General features: G+C 44.7%; 1 protein-coding gene across 1 annotated transcript in view; it reads right to left on the bottom strand.

The window, feature by feature from the left end:
* The window catches only part of MIA3 (MIA SH3 domain ER export factor 3), a 59,637-nt gene that overhangs the window by 2,910 nt on the left and 37,264 nt on the right, over positions 1-19,463 (bottom strand). The window contains exons 14-30 of the mRNA XM_044291292.1: positions 17,872-17,982; positions 16,918-16,989; positions 16,455-16,559; positions 15,074-15,196; positions 14,856-14,970; positions 13,129-13,184; positions 12,299-12,389; positions 11,776-11,914; positions 11,107-11,208; positions 10,295-10,355; positions 9,706-9,741; positions 9,209-9,276; positions 8,223-8,320; positions 6,535-6,663; positions 3,965-4,030; positions 3,323-3,396; positions 3,144-3,215 (exon numbers count right to left, since the gene is read on the bottom strand). Of these exons, the coding sequence (XP_044147227.1) occupies positions 3,144-3,215; positions 3,323-3,396; positions 3,965-4,030; positions 6,535-6,663; positions 8,223-8,320; positions 9,209-9,276; positions 9,706-9,741; positions 10,295-10,355; positions 11,107-11,208; positions 11,776-11,914; positions 12,299-12,389; positions 13,129-13,184; positions 14,856-14,970; positions 15,074-15,196; positions 16,455-16,559; positions 16,918-16,989; positions 17,872-17,982 (1,518 nt within the window). The remainder of the gene's footprint in view (positions 1-3,143; positions 3,216-3,322; positions 3,397-3,964; positions 4,031-6,534; positions 6,664-8,222; positions 8,321-9,208; positions 9,277-9,705; positions 9,742-10,294; positions 10,356-11,106; positions 11,209-11,775; positions 11,915-12,298; positions 12,390-13,128; positions 13,185-14,855; positions 14,971-15,073; positions 15,197-16,454; positions 16,560-16,917; positions 16,990-17,871; positions 17,983-19,463) is intronic.

Raw genomic sequence — 19,463 nt, 5'->3', positions numbered from 1 at the left:
CTTTATAATAAATATATTCCCAAATACCTTTCATTAGTTATAATGGCTCATGTTGTCCAGGGAGCAATCCTCAGGGGAAACAAAATGGCCACCGTCCTGTTAGTACACACAAAATCTGTCCTAATCACACAGCAGGACAAGTTACTTCACAACACTGAGGTAAAGAGCTGCCTCATCTCTGTTTTACCTGTCAGGGGTTATGATCCTAAATACAGATCAGATCTTCAGCTGAATCTCTGTAGGAATGGAGTTCATGAGGAGACATGAAGTACAGAGAGGACGGACAGGACAGACTGTGGGCTGTGGTAATGGAGACTGCATATAATAGCTGCTGCTCCTTATCCACACCCTCCTCTCTGTACTTCATGTCTCCTCATAAACTCCATTCCTACAGAGATTAAGCTGAAGATCTTATCAACTGTATACTGACAAATAGAGCAGAGAGGAGGATGAGGCAGCTCTTTAGCTCAGTGTTGTGAATTAACTCATACTGCTGTGTGATTAGGACAGGCTCTGTGTGCACTAATAGGACGGCGGCCATTTTATTTCTCCTAATGATTGCTCCCTAGACAAAACCAGCCATTATACCTAATGAAATGTATTTGGGAATATATTTATCATAAATTGATATTTAAGTATTTTCATTTTTTTTAATTCCCGGAAAACCCCTTTAAAGGGGAAACGGACCCCACTCAAAAAGTTTTGGGCGGTATATGGGGAATACCTGAACTAATCTCTGTATTGTTTAATAGACGGAGGTCCTGATGGGGGGGACCACCCACTGTGCCATAGAGGGGTTGTCACATTAGGACAGCCTCTGTTTATATGACCTATCAGGGCACATGGGTGGATGGATGGATGGGGGGGGGGGGAGAAGAGTCTACACTCAGGACCATCCTTTATAAGTTAAGATCTGCCGTCTACAACAATAATATCTATTGCCCAGAATTTCACCTGGCGAACCCTCTGTGATCATCTGATGGCCCGAATTTAGGGAAAGGGTTGTAATGGTAAGGTATGTTTAAAGGGGTGGTCCACCGTGTACAGTCCCTTTAAGTAATGCTGGCCAAAACCAACATGGCTCATCCAGCATTTATACCGCAGAGGTACAAGCAGCAGATTCTGAATGATTCGGTTTAGAGGCTGAATGTTTTCAAAAAAGTGTTTGAATTATATGTCAACCTCTGGCTCCTCCGCCAGCAGCAAAGCTACAACCTCCAGAACCTCGCGCCTCAATGCAACCCCAGAAGACATCCACATGAGATATAAAACACCAAGGGCGATTGTAAAGCGGAGCTGTCAGCTACATATGCTGTTTTATGCAAGGTACAAGAAAAAAAAGAAACATTGTGCAGTTATGTATCAGAGTGCTCCCCCCTCCTCCCTCTCTCAGCAGTGATTGAAAGGCTGCTGAGTATACATTGAAGGAAGTCTGTCAGCAGTTCTGTCCATGCTAAACTGCTCACAGCCCTAGTTAGTGGATGGTGAGAGCTTTTGTTATCAGGGGTAGTGTGAATATGACATTTTATTCTGCCAGATTCTGCTCCTGCAAGTGCCCAGGCTGAAGCTTCAGCGTGAAGTGCTCTATGCATTGGGCTGATTCACCGCCCCTCCCTCTGATGACAGCTGTAGTAGTCTCCTGGTTGGATGCTACAGCTGTCACTCAGGGCAGGGTGGTGAGCAGTGAAGCAGATCAATGCAGGGAGCACAGTGAAGCTGCAACCCAGGGCACAGGTGGCACAATATTGTCTGTGCCATTTTGGCCAATAGGAGAATGGACCAGTCCCAGTATGAGCTATTCTTACATGCGGCAGCATATTCAGGTGACCACAAGAAAAAGCAGAAGTTATGTATACCCTTGATGGCATCAGACACTAGTGCAGGAGGAGACCCTGGTGTTAGACTGTAGAAAAACCTACATATATGGAGAAATAAATTGTGCAATGGAAGGCTGATGGGCAGAGAAGACCAGCAGAATCTAAATTTTATGGGCAGTAAAAGTCACTACTATGAATGGGCAGCAAGAGCAGGACTAAGAGGCATTCTCTATAATAGGGTGGGGGGTGCAGGACTTTAAGGTCTTCTCTACAAATGTGTGAGGGAAGCAGGACTCACCAGCTTTCTTTAAGAGTAGGTGAGGTAGGGAGGACTCACAGGCATTCTTTACGAGTGGATGGGGTAAGGACGACTCACAGTCTCTCTTTACTGAGGGTGGGGTAAGGAGGACTCACAGGCTTTCTTTACGAGTAGGTGGGGTAAGGAGGACTCACAAGCTTTCTTTACGAGTGGGTGGGGTAAGGAGGACTCACAGGCTTTCTTTACGAGTGGGTGGGGTAAGGAGGACTCACAGGCTTTCTTTACGAGTGGGTGGGGTAAGGAGGACTCACAGGCTTTCTTTACGAGTGGGTGGGGTAAGGAGGACTCACAGGCTTTCTTTACGGGTGGGTGGGGTAAGGAGGACTCACAGGCTTTCTTTACGGGTGGGTGGGGTAAGGAGGACCCGCAAGCTTTCTTTACAATAGGAGGGGGGAGGAGGAGGAGGAGGACTCACAGGCTTTCTCTACGAGTGGGTGGGATAAGGAAGACCCGCAAGCTTTCTTTACAATAGGAGGGGGAGGAGGAGGAGGACTCACAGGCTCTCTCTATGATGGGAATGAGGACTCCCAGGCTTTCTTTACGAGTGGGTGGGATAAGGAGGACCCGCAAGCTTTCTTTACAATAGGAGGGGGGAGGAGGAGGACTCACAGGCTTTCTCTATGATGGGAATGAGGACTCACAGGCTTTCTCTACGAGTGGGTGGGGGAGGCAGAACACACAGGTCTCATGTCAGCAATTTTTTATAAAGTCAGGCTGGGTGTAAGTTTAGTCACACTAATGAAAATCCCAAACTAAATGGTTAAAATGTTAAATCGCTACAATTACTAATTATCTGTCACATATTGTTACAAAAGTCCTCTCCCCACTAATGAAGAGGCTGTTATATACACACTGGAGGGCAGATTATAAAGCAGGCGAGAAAAGCCCTTTGTGCACTCCCTTGCAAAGGGAAGCAACACATGCAAGGTTAGAAGTCTATGTTTACCTCTTCACCAGCAGAAGTAGCAGGAGAGCACCAACCCCATGCATGGCTGCTAAATACTTACTGGAGCAGGTTCCTCGGACTGGGAAGAACTAGCGGCCAAACTGGGCACCTCAGACTCATTAGATGGGATTGGCTTTTTATTTTACAAGAAGAAATTAATTTAGAGAGAACAAATACAAAGAGCAACATGATTACAAAGAAATAATAGAGGACGGGAGAGGGGATGTCCCCAGTACTCACCAATCCATCCACACCCATAGAGGGCGACGATGTTCTGGGACCACTGTTTAACACTGCATTGAAGTGACCGAGATCCATTGGAGAGGGGAAGAATATATTATTATTGCTTTGTTTCCATTACATTTCTTACTGTTAATTCATTAACATATGGACATAATTTCTGTATTATAGCAGTTATATTCTACTACATAGGAACAGTATTATAGTAGTTATATTCTTGTACATAGGAGGCAGTATTATAGCAGTTATATTCTACTACATAGGAACAGTATTATAGTAGTTATATTCTTGTACATAGGAGCAGTATTATAGTAGTTATATTCTTGTACATAGGAGCAGTATTATAGTAGTTATATTCTTGTACATAGGAGCAGTATTATAGTAGTTATATTCTTGTACATAGGAGCAGTATTATAGTAGTTATATTCTTGTACATAGGAGCAGTATTATAGTAGTTATATTCTTGTACATAGGAGGCAGTATTATAGCAGTTATATTCTACTACATAGGAACAGTATTATAGTAGTTATATTCTTGTACATAGGGAGCAGTATTATAGTAGTTATATTCTTGTACATAGGAGCAGTATTAGGGTAGTTATATTCTTGTACACTGTGCAGTATTATATTAGTTATAACCTACCAGGTGCAGAAGTTCTTCCAGAAATCTCAGGATAAGGGTGTCTGTGTCCAGAAGTATCAGCTCCACCTTCACAGAGCAGAAAGAAGATATTTAAACCACTGCTTCCTACTGGGAAGAACTTATAGCGGTGGCAAGGTGATTAGAGTTCATACGTCCAGTTATTGAATACCCACTTTTATCATTATGTCGTTTTTAAACCAAAATGCTGAACGATTTCCTAATATAACTTGATTGCAGTCGCAGCTCCATTTCATAGTACAGAGCCTCAAATCCTGTCTAGCCACACAGTTAAATTGTGGTGCCTGCAGCCACCACTGGGGGGCAATAAGATGATTGCTGTATACCAGGCATGGCCAACCTGCGGCTCTCCAGCTGCTGCAAAACTACAACTCCTACCATGCCCTGCTGTAGGCTGATAGCTGTAGATAGTCTGGGCATGCTGGGAGTTGTAAAACTACAACATCTGGAGAGCCTCAGGTTGGCCATCCCTGCTGTATACTATGATATTATGGAGTTCAATGTATAAACAGTATGCTCCCCCTAGTGGTGGTCAACACGTTAACTTTTATAGTTATGACTATGCAAGCAATTTGGCCCTATATCAAAAAACAAAGCTGAACAAGTCAGGGTGGATACGACAACTTTCGTTATGATTTGTGGTTTTAATATAAATGACAAGAAGACCCCAAATCTGAGCTAATTCAGTGAAAACAGACTGAATTATTTCATAAACGTGACTTCATGAGAGCCTGGACCTGTAACCCCTTAAAGAAACCGGGCAGTGACTGAAGGGTTTAGGTAATTTAGGACAAAGGTTCAGTCCCATATTTGCTCTGCTAATATCTCCCTTTTGGTTTCTTCCTTCCAGACAGTTCGATGCAGAATGAACACAACCACATCATTACTCAACAAGCTTTCTGGGTGAGGTCATGGAGGAGTATCAAAGAAAGTGCAAACCCAGGGAAAGCCAAGAAGTGTCACGTGTTTCCCCCCCAGATGAGAGCATCGCTGGAAGACTGTGTGGGATCCAGTTCACACACCGCATACAAAAACCCAACCCTTTCACAAATATTCTTTACTACATATACACATATATACGAATAAGATCTATATAAGGAAATGATTCTCTGCATACATGCACTGTATTATACTCCAGAGCTGCACTCACTATTCTGCTTGTGCAGTCACTGTGTACATAAATTACTTAGGCTACTTTCACACTAGCGTTTTCGTTTTCCGGTATTGATTTCAGTCATAGGGGCTCAGTACCGGAAAAACACGCTTCCGTTTTGTCCCCATTCATTGTCAATGGGGACAAAACTGAACTGAACAGAACGGAGTGCTTCAAAATGCATTCCGTTCCGTTTAGTTGCGTTCCCATACCGGAGAGCAAACCGCAACATGTTGTAGTTTGCTTGCCGTCCTGGGATGCGGAGCAAGACGGATCCAGCATGACCCCCAATGCAAGTTAATGGGGACGGATCCCCCACTGACTTTCAATGGAGTTCATGACAGTCTTGGCTATGTTAAAGATAATACAACCGGATCCGTTCATAACTGATGCAGATGGTTGTATTATCACTAACGGAAGCGTTTTTGCTGAACCCTGCCGGATCCAGAAAAAACACTAGTGTGAAAGTAGCCTTATCCTGTACTGATCCTGAGTAACATCCTGTATTTTACTCCAGAGCTGCACTTACTATTTTGTTGATGGAGTCGCTGTGTACATACATTACTTATCCTGTACTGATCCTGAGTTACATCCTGTATTATACTCCAGAGCTGCACTCACTATTCTGCTGGTGCAGTCACTGTGTACATACATTACATTACTTATCCTGTACTGATCCTGAGTTACATCCTGTATTATACTCCAGAGCTGCACTCACTGTTCTCACATCCACTGCTGCTTCTGTATCTGCACAGAGCATACTGTGTAGATTTGCTTCCTGTGCAGTGTAATCTGTTCTTTTGCATTTCACAAGCTGCTTAAAGGGCATCTGTCAGCAGATTTGCGCCTATGACACTGTCTGACCTGTTACATGTGCAATATATGCAAATGAGCCTCTAGGAGCAACAGGGGCGTTACCATTACACCTACCAGCTCCCTTTTCACTTTGATTGACAGGGCCAGACAGTGTAAATGTGACCTGCCTGCCTGGCCCCGTCAAAGTACAAAGGGTTGCCGAGAGAGCAGAGCCTCTCGGTGTAATGGTAACACCCCCGTTGCTCCTAGAGTCTCATTTGCATATAATAAAAACACAATTTTTCTCAGCAGTGCGGGCACATACTGTATGAACATGGGACCCACGCAGATGCCTTCAGCTGCCAAGTGCACATGTAACAGGTCAGCCAGTGTCATAGGTACAAATCTGCTGACAGATGCCCCTTGAAGTAGGTCTAAAGAAAACTGCGGTTTCCAATAAAAAAAAACGGAAATAATTTAAAATACAGGGTCAATACAAGATAACAAGGACAGATTTCTATTTTTCAAAACTAGATTTGTTTCCCCACATTGCACCAGAGCAGAACATATTCTATGTAGATCTGTGTACTTATGGAGAACTTACCTTTCAAGTCCTCTGATCGGCTGAGGTTGGCTGAGGCGGATCGTACAGACACGTCCATCATTATTGGAGGGGAAGGGGCTCCCCCACTTACTGGTGAAGGGCCAAAAGAGCCGTCCCTACTCAGCGTACCTACAATTTTAGTGGGAAAAAGTGAAATATTAGAGAATGGAGAGAACATGTTTACACAGTAGGATATAAATGTAAAATGATAATGGAATACTTCAACAATTGATGTGGATAACCAAAAGGAACAAAGCAGCAAAAATGTAAAAATAAATTGATCGAATAAGATGCAATTTTCTGACAACCCTTTTAAAGTGGACACACCTGCTCTCCTGACATGTCTGTCTTTTCTGAGAACTCTGCATTGTGTCTTTCCTTCTAAAAATATATGAATAAATTGACAACTGGGCGTTACCATTCCCCTTGAGAATGGGGTATGTCCCTGCACAGTCTCACACATTCAGCACTGGCAGTGTTAATATATTCATACATTTCCAGGAGGAGTAACAGAGGAATGGCACAGCACAGAGTTCTAAAAAATAATGCCACAATTTTATTGGGAAGACAAGTATTTACTAAAAAAAAGCAGGAGAGCCGACAGATCCCTTTAAAAGTTATAAAACTACGGCTGCCTGCAGCCACCACCAGGGGGAGCTCAAAACAATACTGCATGTATTTGTACAGTAAAGCATAATGTGGTAAGATCCAAAACTCCCCCTAGTGGAAGTTACCAGTACAGAAAGTTGTAAGTTGTCAGGAGAACAGACGGTATCTGATATAGTGGTATTAATTAAACACAATTAATTCTTGACTATAACTAAATTGCAATATTTGGTATAAAAGCTAGATGGCTACAGAGAGCACCTAATGTATCTAGACAAAGGAATTCTTTAGCTTCAGATTTCCCACATTCGAGTATCCTAATTGCATCCAGATGCATGGTAGGAGGAAATATACATCACTCACAATGTTATTGGCTCCTTTGTATTTTTAGGTTGTAAGGGTGACACCCAGGTGTTTGCTAATAAAAGGAGTCTATCGTTTGGAGGGGGAAGAGGGAGACTCGGATACCACCATGAGTCAGGTCTTCTCATTCATTTGCTTTTAGACTAAATTCTAAGATTTGGAGCAGTGCAGACAACATGGTTAGAACCCTTCTTAAAGGGAGTCTGTCACCAAAATTGGACGTTGCACACTGTTGACATGTGGCTCTAGCACAACTACCCATGATTCCAATGGTACCTTTGTTCTTTTGTTGTGACTTTCAGCAGCTGAAAAAACACTGTTTAATCCATATGCAAATGGAGCTGGCATGTGCCCAGGGGCGGGGCTCGTGGTGTAGGTGCCCAGGGGCGGGGCTCGTGGTGTAGGTGCCCAGGCCGATCTGCCTTTTTTTCACATTACTCCTCCCCAGCCTCTTGCTTGTCCCACTCTAAGTCTGTTGCGTCATTCCCAGTAGCGGCCGAGATCCTGCGTGTGGAGGGTGGGACAAGCAAGAGGCTGAGGAGGAGTAACGTGAACCCCGCACCTGGGCACTCAGCTGCTGAAAGTCACAACAAAAGAACAAATGTACCATTGGAATCATGGGTAGTTGTGCTAGAGCCACATGTAAGCAGTGTGTAAAGTCCGATTTTGGTGACAGACTCCCTTTAAAGGGATCATACAAATCGTCTACCATGACCTACCTCTCCTTGGAGGGGGCTGGTGATCAGGTCTTCCTGGAGTCGGTTTTACTATGGACGGCCTCTGGAGAGCTGTGATCCTTTGGTTAACTTCAATTAATCTGTAATTGGGAATTTCGATATTATCTGTGGCTTAAATCACATTAATCTACAGATCTCCAGGTCAGACGTACAGAAGACTGCCAAGGCACAATGATAATCAGATATTGGAGATCGGCTGTCGAGAGAAATAAGGACTGCTCATGTTGAGATCCAACATGCCTGATCCTTCCTTCTACAGACATCCTCCATCTAGGAAAGTTGGAACTCCTCTATACACATTAGATCAGAGATCAGACCAGCTGCTGTGAAACTACAACTCCCAGCATGCATACTTACTTGGCTGTTCTTGTAACTCCTACAGAAGTGAAAGGAAGATTCTGGGAGTTGTAGTTTCAAAACAGGTGGAGGGCTGGAGGTTGCTGGACCCACCAAAACTGGCTCTCACAAGAGAAAAGCTGCCATCAGAGCCAAATACTGTAAAAGTGGATTCCTATCTATGCTCCTCCAGCTGTTGCTACCCTACAACCCCCAGCATGGCATGGCTCAAGGTATGCTGGGAGTTGTAGTTTAACAACAGCTGGAGAGCCACAGACTGGACACCTTTCTTCTCAGAAACGGTTCTGATTTCTAAAGTTATTTGCCTTCACTTTTTGCAACTGCATCCAGAATGAGACACAGGTCAAATTACAGATACCCCCCAAAATCCTACCCAAAAGGTTACCAAGTTTTACGACGGGGCTCCAATCATAGGTAAAACAGACAAACCGGACAGACAAACAGAGACTATCTGTCCTGAACAATAGGGTCATGACGGATCACACACAAGACACTGGGCTTTACAGCGTCACAAAGATCTGTGGAATCTTCAACCATTCTTGGACCAGAAAATGACATTTAGAGAAAAAAAGGCCTCTGTTCTTATGTAAGAGGGTGGTAAATGGACTCACTTTTGCCTTAAATTTGCACACTCTCGTTTCTCTTCTGCCAAAGTCCTTTCTGCCGTCCGAGCAGTGAGCTGGTGAAAATAAATGAGCAGAGGACCAATGATCAGACCATGTGTAGACCAGCATGAGGCAGAGTCCAACAATCCCATTTATATGGCAACAAAACAATGCAATGGAGCCTGAAAGGGGGTTTTCAAAGCAATGTTAATATTAATGCCCAATCCTCAGGATAGTCTATCAATATCTGACTGGCTGGGACCCGACCTCCTGCGCCCCTCACCGATCAGCTGAGGTAAGTCCAGAGGTTGTCACTGGAATTCCACAGCTTCGTCCCATGTGTAGTGGCCAGAGCTGCTTCCACTGAAATGAATGGCCGCAGGCTGCAGTAATCTGATATTGATGACCTATCCCGAGGACGGGCCATTATTGTTAAAGATCCTCCATACAGGACAACCTCTATAAGGCTGATCGCGCCTCATAAGAATATCTGTCATACTCACCCAGTTTTCATGCGCCTTTTTCTCATGGCTTGCAATCTGAGAATTGAAAGAGTAAAGAAAGAAAAAAAAAGTCAGAACATGAAAGAACATTTCATTCTGACAGCACAGACCGGCCATATACATATCAATACTGCACCCGTAATCTGGTATATTGTCTGCATCTTAAAGGGGTTGTACAGTTTGTTTTTTAATCTAATGCCCCAGACTTTGGGACCTGTGGCAGAAATCTGAACATAACTGGACTACTGTCACTAATAGAGCTCACCTCGAACAGATAAAACTTGGATAGACAGTGGGGGTCATTTACTAAGACCGATCAGCTGGAGTTATGAAGAGGTGCCGGCCTCTACATAACCTTGGAGTATCCACCTCCGCTTCTAAATGTAAGACAGCTTCCAAGCTGGCTTACATTTATGACCCTTTTCTATGCGTAATATAGGCGGATTTCTGGATAATAAATGACCCCCAGTGTCTTTTCATGATAATAAATATGTGCCATGTCCTTTCAGTTATGAAAACCGTGGCTATCAGTTGGCACCATTCTTTCTTAGTCGCCATGTATAAAAACGGCCCACATAGGACATGTTACCTGATTCTTAAAGGATCTCTCGGTTTTTTGCAGTTCCTCTTCCATTTCTTGAATACGCTGCCTGTTGTGTGCAATGAAGCCGCTGTTATAAAAGGACAGAGCACCAAGCAGACAGCATTGCGACCCCAAGTATCTAAATGACTAAACTGTGCATAGCTACAGTGTGAAAGAGATACAAACATTTTAGTTTAATATAGTATATTTAAATATTTGATCTACGACTTGTGGCAAAGGCGCCAACTCCCCTTTAACTGGCTCATCTGCTCGAATATGATCTCTTCAAAGCTTTTTATACCCTGGCTGGCAACCAGTAAGATGCCTGCAAATTATTGGATCCTACTGGTTCCAGTGGCTGATGATATCCACCACAAGAAAACAGGTAATATCTGACATACCGAATGTGTCGACTTTTCTTAAAGGGGTTGTCCAAGTTATTGATGACCTATCATCAGGATAGGTCATGAATCTCAGATCGGCGGGGGTCCGACACCAGCTGGTTGGAGAGAAGGCACACGCAGTACCGCTGCCTTCCCTTCATTGTTTACCTGCTCGCCGTAGCAAATGTATCGGTGAACAGGTGTAATTACAAGCTGCCCCATTCGCTTCAATGGGACGGCTCGTTTCTATTCAGGTGTATAAAATAAAAATAACCTGGACAACCCCTTTAAGAGGAAAATCCCCACCATACTTGTAGCCCAATTCTCTAAAAACTAAGATGAATAACTGGGCAGGTTTTCTGGGCCATACATTTACCAAACGTGGACTGAAAGGCAGAGCCAGCACTCTAGCAGTGATGAGGTGAAAGGACGTACTTGTATATTTTGACTTCTTCGCTGGCCAGGATGGCCTTATCATCCGCTGCAGATAACTTCTGCTCCTTCTCTTGCCTCTCGTATTCTTCCTGGGTAAGTTTTCTGGAAGACAAAATTAATCAATTGCAGATATTAGGCCGATAGAGTTTTGATTTAAAGGCGTTGGATCGCAGACATTTAACCCCTCAGATGCTGTGGTCAACTGTGATCCTGGGTGCCACTGTATCAGATTCTTCATCTCTGCTAAAATCACTTCAATGGGCTAAGCCAATACTAGATACACATGTATAAGTGTCCCTATGCCAGGTACTGCTGTGAAGGGTATGCATTCTGATTGATAAGGATCCCAAGGGTGGTCAAGACCCCATGTAAGATTCCACAAAACCCCTGTAATTAATGGCCGGTGGTTTACATTCTCAGCGACTATATTAAAAAAAATAAACTGTATATTCTGATGGTAATTAAAGGGTTAAAAGCAGGACAATCAAATACGAAAAACCCAGAAATCTTCTAAAGCAGGCATGTTTCTGAACCACAGCCAAAAAGCAACGGGGGACGATAACCCAGTCTCTCAGCTCAAGCGCGTCCAATGCTGTGAACGTCGCAAGATGCCAATAACACAAGGGCTCTGGTGCAGGTATGAGACAGTAGAGGTGATCACAGTCTTACTTCTGCAGCGCCATCTCCTTCTGCTGATACAGCTCGGTGAGAATCTCCACTTTCTGGCGCATAGTTTTGCATTCGTTGTCCAGACGGGTCTTGTCGGACTGCAGGGAGCCGGTATCATGCTGAAGCTGCTTGATTTGCTCTGGATACAAAAGAGAAGAGAAGGTTCCAGCTGTTGATTTACTTGGGAAAGAGTAGCAGACAGCATTATCGCATTTTGGGGGTCATGCACTAAGGTTCTACGCAGTTGTCTTGCCACAAGTGCCATTTTTCTTCTCATCACATCCTTGTCACTTTTCCAAAAAGTGGATGCTGTATAGAGGCGGGAGCCCCCCAGCCAGACTCATTTACCAGAAATCTACTCCAGGGGGCTGACTGCTCTCTGCTTCACCAGTGTGTCCTGAGGACTCAGACCGCGGCCCGCCAGCTGAGTACCCTGTTATAGGTGGTATTTCAGCCCTTGTACATCAGCTCTGGTGTAGATCACAAATCTCCATTATAATGTATTTCTACTTTCTCATCGCACCTTCCAGATCGTGCCGTGCAGAAATCTCGTCTGTCAGTTTTCGCTGATACAAATCCTTCTCTTCCTCGATGATCGACAGTGTTGTTTTCACCTGACAGAGAAATTCAGGAGAATTATCAAACACAAAGTAAAAGGCAAGAAATTATCCCTACACAAAAATGTTATATCCCTGAAATCTCCTCACTCCATCCATCCGTCCCGCTCTCCCCATCCATCCGTCCCGCTCTCCCCATCCATCCGTCCCGCTCTCCCCATCCATCCGTCCCGCTCTCCCCATCCATCCGTCCCGCTCTCCCCATCCATCCGTCCCGCTCTCCCCATCCATCCGTCCCGCTCTCCCCATCCATCCGTCCCGCTCTCCCCATCCATCCGTCCCGCTCTCCCATACATCTATCGCTCATCTCTTTCTCTCTCAGAATGCCTGAAAAAGGCCTTATAGTTAGGCTGAAATGTTGCAGTCTGGGTGCAACACACTCACAGACTCTTCACGTGCACCTATATTGCTGTAGTTTAGCAAATTTACTGCCATTTCGCGCAGTGATTTGTCAGAGTGGGGCCTCTGTAAACAGCACTGGATACTACATTCATCTGTGTGGCTGCCCCAGCTCTGACATTAATACCAGGGAGTTGAGGGCTCAAACCAAAACGATCAGGTAATGACTAGGACAGCTTGCTTTAGAGAAGGGATATCTGTGTGAGAATCTTTAAAACCCATATCAACCTAATATCCAATCTGTCTATTCTGATCAGTGCTTCACAAAATATAAAGGTTGAATCTAGTCCATGGTCACCACCAACATTTACTTAGAGGTTTAGAAAAGCCTCCTTACCCTGGAAACATCCATCATCTGCTTGATTTGGATCTTCATCTTTTCCTTGCGTTTCTCTGGAATTAAACTGGGGCAATGAGCTCATGGCAGACACAAAAACACACAATTCTATAATATCTATACATTTATAATCCATCAGCCATAACATTAAAAACAATATTAGGGAGTAACAAGGTAGGTAGGTAGTATGTGTCACATGCACATGGTGCCAGGATCCAAGGTTTCCAGCAGAACATTGCCTAGAGCAGTGCTCCTCAACCTCAGGGCCCATCTACCGGTCATGATTTGAGAATATCCCACAGAATTACCTGTGCCAAATCCTGATACATTGACACTAATTATATGACCTGCTCAATACTAAGGAAATCCTGAAAAAAACATGACTGGTGGGTCGGCCCTGAGTTGAGGAACACTGGCCTAGGGCACCACATTGCCTTCAACACCTTTCTTCTTCCCACATTGCATCCTGGTGGCATCTCTTCTTCAGGTAAGTGATGTACACCTATCCGTCTACATCAGACATGCTCAACCTGCGGCCCTCCAGCTGTTGCAAAACTACAACTCCCAGCATGCCCGAACAGCCTACAGTTGGTTATTGTGGGAGTTGTAGTTTTACAACAGCTGGAGGGCCGAAGGTTGAGCATGCCTGGTCTACATTATGTAAACATGATTCATCAGACTGGGTCACCTTTATTTGTTGTTCCATGGACCAGTTCTGATACTCATGTGTCCACCATGGGCACAGGGGTCAGCATGGGCTCTCTGACCAGTGTGCAGCTGCACAGCCTCAAACAGCAAGCTGTGATGTCCGGTGTCTTCTGACATCTTTCTATCATTCAGACAGTAGCTCCCTCATTTAGATTGAGCACTCCCCGCCCATCTGCCCAGGGCTTCTGAGCAGAGTATAAATATAGCTGGTTCCTACACCGCCCTGAACATTGTAGGCTTAGGTTAGGCCCAGGAGAGCAGTTCTGTTAGTGTTAGGTACCCATCTGCGGAAGCCACCTTGGTGCCGGTACATGGGCCCGACACACGTTTGATAAAAAATGTGCGCAAAGAGCTTCCATTTTTTATGTATAGTAGGTACAGTACCACTTTAATCCAGAATAATTCCTAATCTTTAGTTCTATTGTTTGATTGTGTAATGTTGCGCTGCCATATGTTTTTGTTTGCTGTCCGCATGCTAGCTTTATGGATGTGCACCTGTGACTATGGACCTGCACCTGTGACGATGGATGTGCTAGTCTAAATTTTCTTGCAGCATCTTTCTATCATTGCCAGCACGAACACTGTCAGCAATTTGTGCTATAGTAGTTTTTGTGTGGACTGGACCACGTGGGTTAGCCTTGTCTCACAGTTTGCATCTGTGAGCCTTGGACATCCATGATCAAGTCCATGTTCACTTTTTATTCTTCCTTGGACCACTTTTTTGTATGTAGCAACTACTGCATACCAGTAACACCAAACAAGGCCTGCCGTTCTGGAGATGCTCTGACTCATGTCGTCTGGCCATTGGTTTTAATGTTATGACTAGGGATGAGCGAACTTCTGTTTTAGAAGTTTGCGTTCTGGTTACCGCAGTTATGGATCCAGTGACCACGGACCATAAGTCTGTGGTAACTGGAACCCGCACGGGAATTTCAAAAACCAAAGTTCGCTCATCCCTAGTTATGACAATCGGTGTATATCACACTTTACATATACTGGGTCAATGAGCCATTAATCACCTGGTACTTCTCCATTTTCCAGCTCCCCACCTCCTGCCGGCTGCCAGCTGCCATCATCTCCAGCCCCAGAATCCTCTTCCATCTGCTTCAGTTGCATGACGCAGTTAGTCAGGACCTAAGAAACATAACGCTAAGATAAGCTGTGGCCTATTCAGAACAAAAGTGCATGTACAGGTGTGGAAATAACCTACGGTGTGCACAGAAGAGAAGATTTTTACCTCAATCTCATTTTCTTTGTAGGCCAGAGCTTCCTCCAGATCCTTGTGAGATTTCTGCTGGAGCTGGATTTGCTCATCAAGCTCCCGCTGCCTCTCACTCCATCCATCTGCTTCTTTCAGCAGCTAGAACGTGTCAAGAAATGTCTCTTCAGGCAATGTAGCCTTAAATGTTATCATACAGAGAGTTCATATACAGATAGTTTACCAATAAGGACCTAGCCTGGGTAAAGGTGCAAAAATTTTAATTAAAGCCAAAAAGGCTCTTAACATAACTTGACCCAGGTTTAAAGTGAATTTAAAACGTCACTTTTATTAGTGTCTCTAGTTTAGGTGTAGTTAAGTAGTCTATGTTGGTGCGCATTGATATGAAGCGCATGTCAAGCGCAGCAAGGCAACCATGAGTAACCAACACGCACTAAGATCATGCGCACCGGCTGAGTGACACATCTACCTGTTTCTAAGTGGGTGCGCATGATCAGTTTGGGTTAACATTCTTCATTAGCAGACACTAAGTGAGGGTGCACTAGCTAGTTAATATATTCATTTATTTCTAAGTCGGCATGCAGACCTGTACTGCACATCATGTGACCTAGGTACTGCTTCTGTTCCGCGGTATGACAGAGGGGGTGGATACCTTTTGGTTGATAGGTTCGTGTGTGCGATCTGAATTCCCTCCTATAAGTGTAAATGGCTATTTGCCTTGTCATTCAGGAAACTGGGGTGTCATTGGCTAAGGTCCTCAATTCTGCCCATACCCCTGAAGAAGATGGTCACTGGAGTTTCAGTTTTTTTAAGTGTTTGTTTGTCCGTTCCGATGCAGGCAGTCAGCTAGGTAGAATTCAATATTCAGAGACAGCGAATCTGCAGTAGGATTACAGTATTAGCCAGGGCACCAATATAAGTTAGAATCAGTCACTTAAGTCTATTCAGAAATTTGGTAGCCCTCAGTACAGTCAGCCATGTTCCATCACGTATCTTCGGCATCAAAAAGTCAGGGAATAAACTGACCTCTGTTCACAAGTCTGTTAGAGACACGGTCTATGAATCAGTTGGTGGACAGTGAATGAACTGGCTCACAGGCAATACTGTATAGATTGCTGAGGAGCGAGAGGAGATTGCTATGAGGGCGGTGGAGATGTGCGCAGACAATTCAAGAGCACATTGGAGGGACAAACAACTGAAGTGTTGTTTAATCACACTAATATATATGACATTTTAAATTCACTTTAAACCTGGGTCAAGTTAGCCTTTTTGGCTTTAATTAAAATGTTGTACATATACAGATAGGTCAAAGTCCCCCCCCCAAAAAAAATATCAATGGACACCAGGTTACAACACTCAATGGTGAAGACCCCAGCAGAGGACAACGAATGAGAAGTACCTGCTCCTTAGTGTCCTTCAGGCGAGAGTTCTCCTCTTGAAAAATTCGGAGATCATTGCGAACCTTCTGCTCTTTCATTTTTGCCTCGTTTAATGCAACTTGCAGCTGAAACAAGAAATGAGGATATTAGTCAACATGCAAGTGTTAGACATTGCAGATAAACCAGTGCTGCTCTTGTCACAGACGACTCCTCTAATATCAAAGTCCCTTTGGTTGTAAGCCGACTGATGCAGGGCTGAGTGCCCTGGCAAACAGCCGATTTTGCTTGGGGACGTGCCATCCACTGCAGCGAAGTATTACATGCAGGCCTCAAATCACGATGCAATGCACTGCTTGTTAGTGGCTCTCCTATCTGGCTCACAGAATGGGGCCCAGCATGCAGGTTTATGGGGATGGGGGGTAGTCGGGAGAGAAGGCTGTTGGCTGACAGCTATTGAAGGCGTATGGCCACCGTAAAACCTACCTCGGAGAGCTCTGCCGAGTTCTGCAAAAACTGCTCCTTGAGTTGCTCTATAGATTTCTGCCCTTCATAGATCTGCAAAATGGAAAAAAAACAGGAACATTTTTACTTGTCTGCCATTTACTTGTATATTATTCTGCAATTACATTAATTGCTGAAAATGGGAGAAGGGCCACCCAGGAATATCACCAACATGACGGATCAGCACCATTTTTGTCCCCATTGGTCTCAGTTTCCTTCCAGCACCCTATTACCCGTCAATCTCTGACCTTGGCGGTATTGGGGCAGCGGTAGGATAGAACTTGAATATTAGTTACTCTGTTATATTTTAAAGCATTCCCTGCCTTTCCAAAAATAAAACAGAACACATACTGTACAATCCAGTTCCCAGTAAAAATTTACTATACCGGTGAAATGTACGGCTGCCATACCTGGTGCCCTCGTTTTTAATGTCGCTGCTAGGATGGTTCATCTCATTACCATGTAAAATGAACACCAGACTGCTTTGCCGCAGCATGCTTCGATTGTCTAAGATGCCCTCCCCCCACCAAGAAATGATAGAAGATGGACACAGAGCGGACGTGATCAGCACTGGTATATCAGACAGCAGGGAAGTAGCGTCTTCGATTATCAAAGTACACTGTGCTTAGGGAAGTCTGAGAATCTGTCTGCCATCTTACAGACATGAGGAGCGGGCGTGGGCAAACTGCAGCAGTGACAGTGAAAAGGTACGATAACTATATGTCCTGCATGTATAGGGAGCCTGTTAGGATGGCAGACCTCCCATTAATCATGTGTGCATCCTGCCTTGATTGGCTGAGGGACACCACAACCATGCTATCTTCATTATGAAGGTGTAGTACTATACATACAGCGAGCCCCTGACAGGAGCCGTACATGAGTTATTAAAGGGGCCTGACCTCAGAGGTAAAAGGTTACCACACGTCCCCTCCTCACCATTTCCTGCTTCCGCTTGTTCTGTTCCTTCTGAGACTCCATCTCATGCAGCAGGTTCCTCATTTTGGCATCGAGCTGCTTGTTGTTGTTCTTCAGATCCTTAACAGTGGCCTGAGTGAAGAGAAAGCTGAGGCTTTAAATCTCCTTTTATTTTTATTTTATATATTTATTGTACTCCTATAGCGCTGACATATTCCGCAGCGCTTTACAGACATTATTATCACGCTGTCCCCAATGGGACTGACAATCTAAGGTCCCTATCAGTATGTCTTTGGAGCGTGAGAGGAAACCGGAGTACCCGGAGGAAACCCCACGGAAACACCTGAATGATCTCTTATTAATTAACAATTGGGAGATACTACAATTCTTAGAAGGGCTATATAAATTAGTGGCAGATCCTCTCAGCCAAATGCTGGGTCACTTTAATTGCCCCAGCCAGCCATTTTGCTAAAATCTTGGGCTAAACAGCTCAAGATCATGCCAAGGGGTCCTGAATATTCATGAGCTCTTGGCTCTCTCCGCCCACCTGCTGCTGATTCAGTTGGAAAATAAACTGTCAATCAGAGGCAGGTGGGCGGAGAGACCTGGAGCTCGTGAATATGGGGACTTATTGGCATGCGCTGGAACGGTTAGAACCTAGCAGCTTAAGGCTCCATTCACACGTCCGTGGTGTGTTACGGACCCGCAAATTGCGGATCCACAACACAACTGGCCGGCACCCCCTATAGAAATGCCTATTCTTGTCCGCAGCTAAGGACAAGAATAGGACATGTTCTATCTTTTGCAGAGCTGCGGACCGGAAGATCGGGGCCGCGCTCCAAAAATGCGGACAGCACACTGTGGGCTGGTTACGAATAGTCGGGCGGCACTGCGTGAAGGTATGGGTGCGCGGTTAGCGGACGTCACTCCGGGTGCGTGACTGAAGGAAGGAACTGGCACTCCTTTGTACTGCAATTATATCAGGTTTAATCGCCACTCACTGTGTGCTGTCCACATCCATTCCGTCCCCATAGAGAATGAATGGGTCCGCTCCCGTTCCGCAAAATTGCGCAACGGATGCGGACCCATTTGCGGACTTGTGAATGGAGCCTAAGGGTCCATTCACACATCCGTATCTGTTTTTGCAGTCTGGAAATTGGGGATCCGCAAAGCACGGACACCAGCCATGTGAGTTCTGCACTTTGCAGATCGGAACGTCCTTCTGATAGAAATACCTATTCTTGTCGACAATTACAGACAATAGGACATGCTTTCTTTTTGTGGGGGCCACAGAATGGAAGTACGGATGCGGACAGCACACTGTACTATCTGCATCTTTTGCAGCCCCACTGAAATGAAAATTGCAGAACGGATGTGGAGAGAAATATAGGGCCATGTAAATGCGCCCTAAAAACTGGTACCAGATTACCTTTAAAGTGCTCGGAGCTCTATTTTACGGAGACACAGCTCCGAATCCCCTACATATACATACTAATCCTATTTAGGACCATTCCCCACAAATGTAAGACACCTGATTCTAGGTTTTAAATCCACCCAATTATAAATGTCCAGTGCGGGTTTAAAGCTCCTTTCTGACTGTCAGACACAATAGA

Source organism: Bufo gargarizans, chromosome 4, assembly GCF_014858855.1.
Source record: "Bufo gargarizans isolate SCDJY-AF-19 chromosome 4, ASM1485885v1, whole genome shotgun sequence".
In the NCBI taxonomy this organism is placed as follows: domain Eukaryota; kingdom Metazoa; phylum Chordata; class Amphibia; order Anura; family Bufonidae; genus Bufo; species Bufo gargarizans.
The sequence above is the reverse complement of the archived record's forward strand: the minus strand, read 5'-3'. Positions and strand labels throughout refer to the sequence as shown.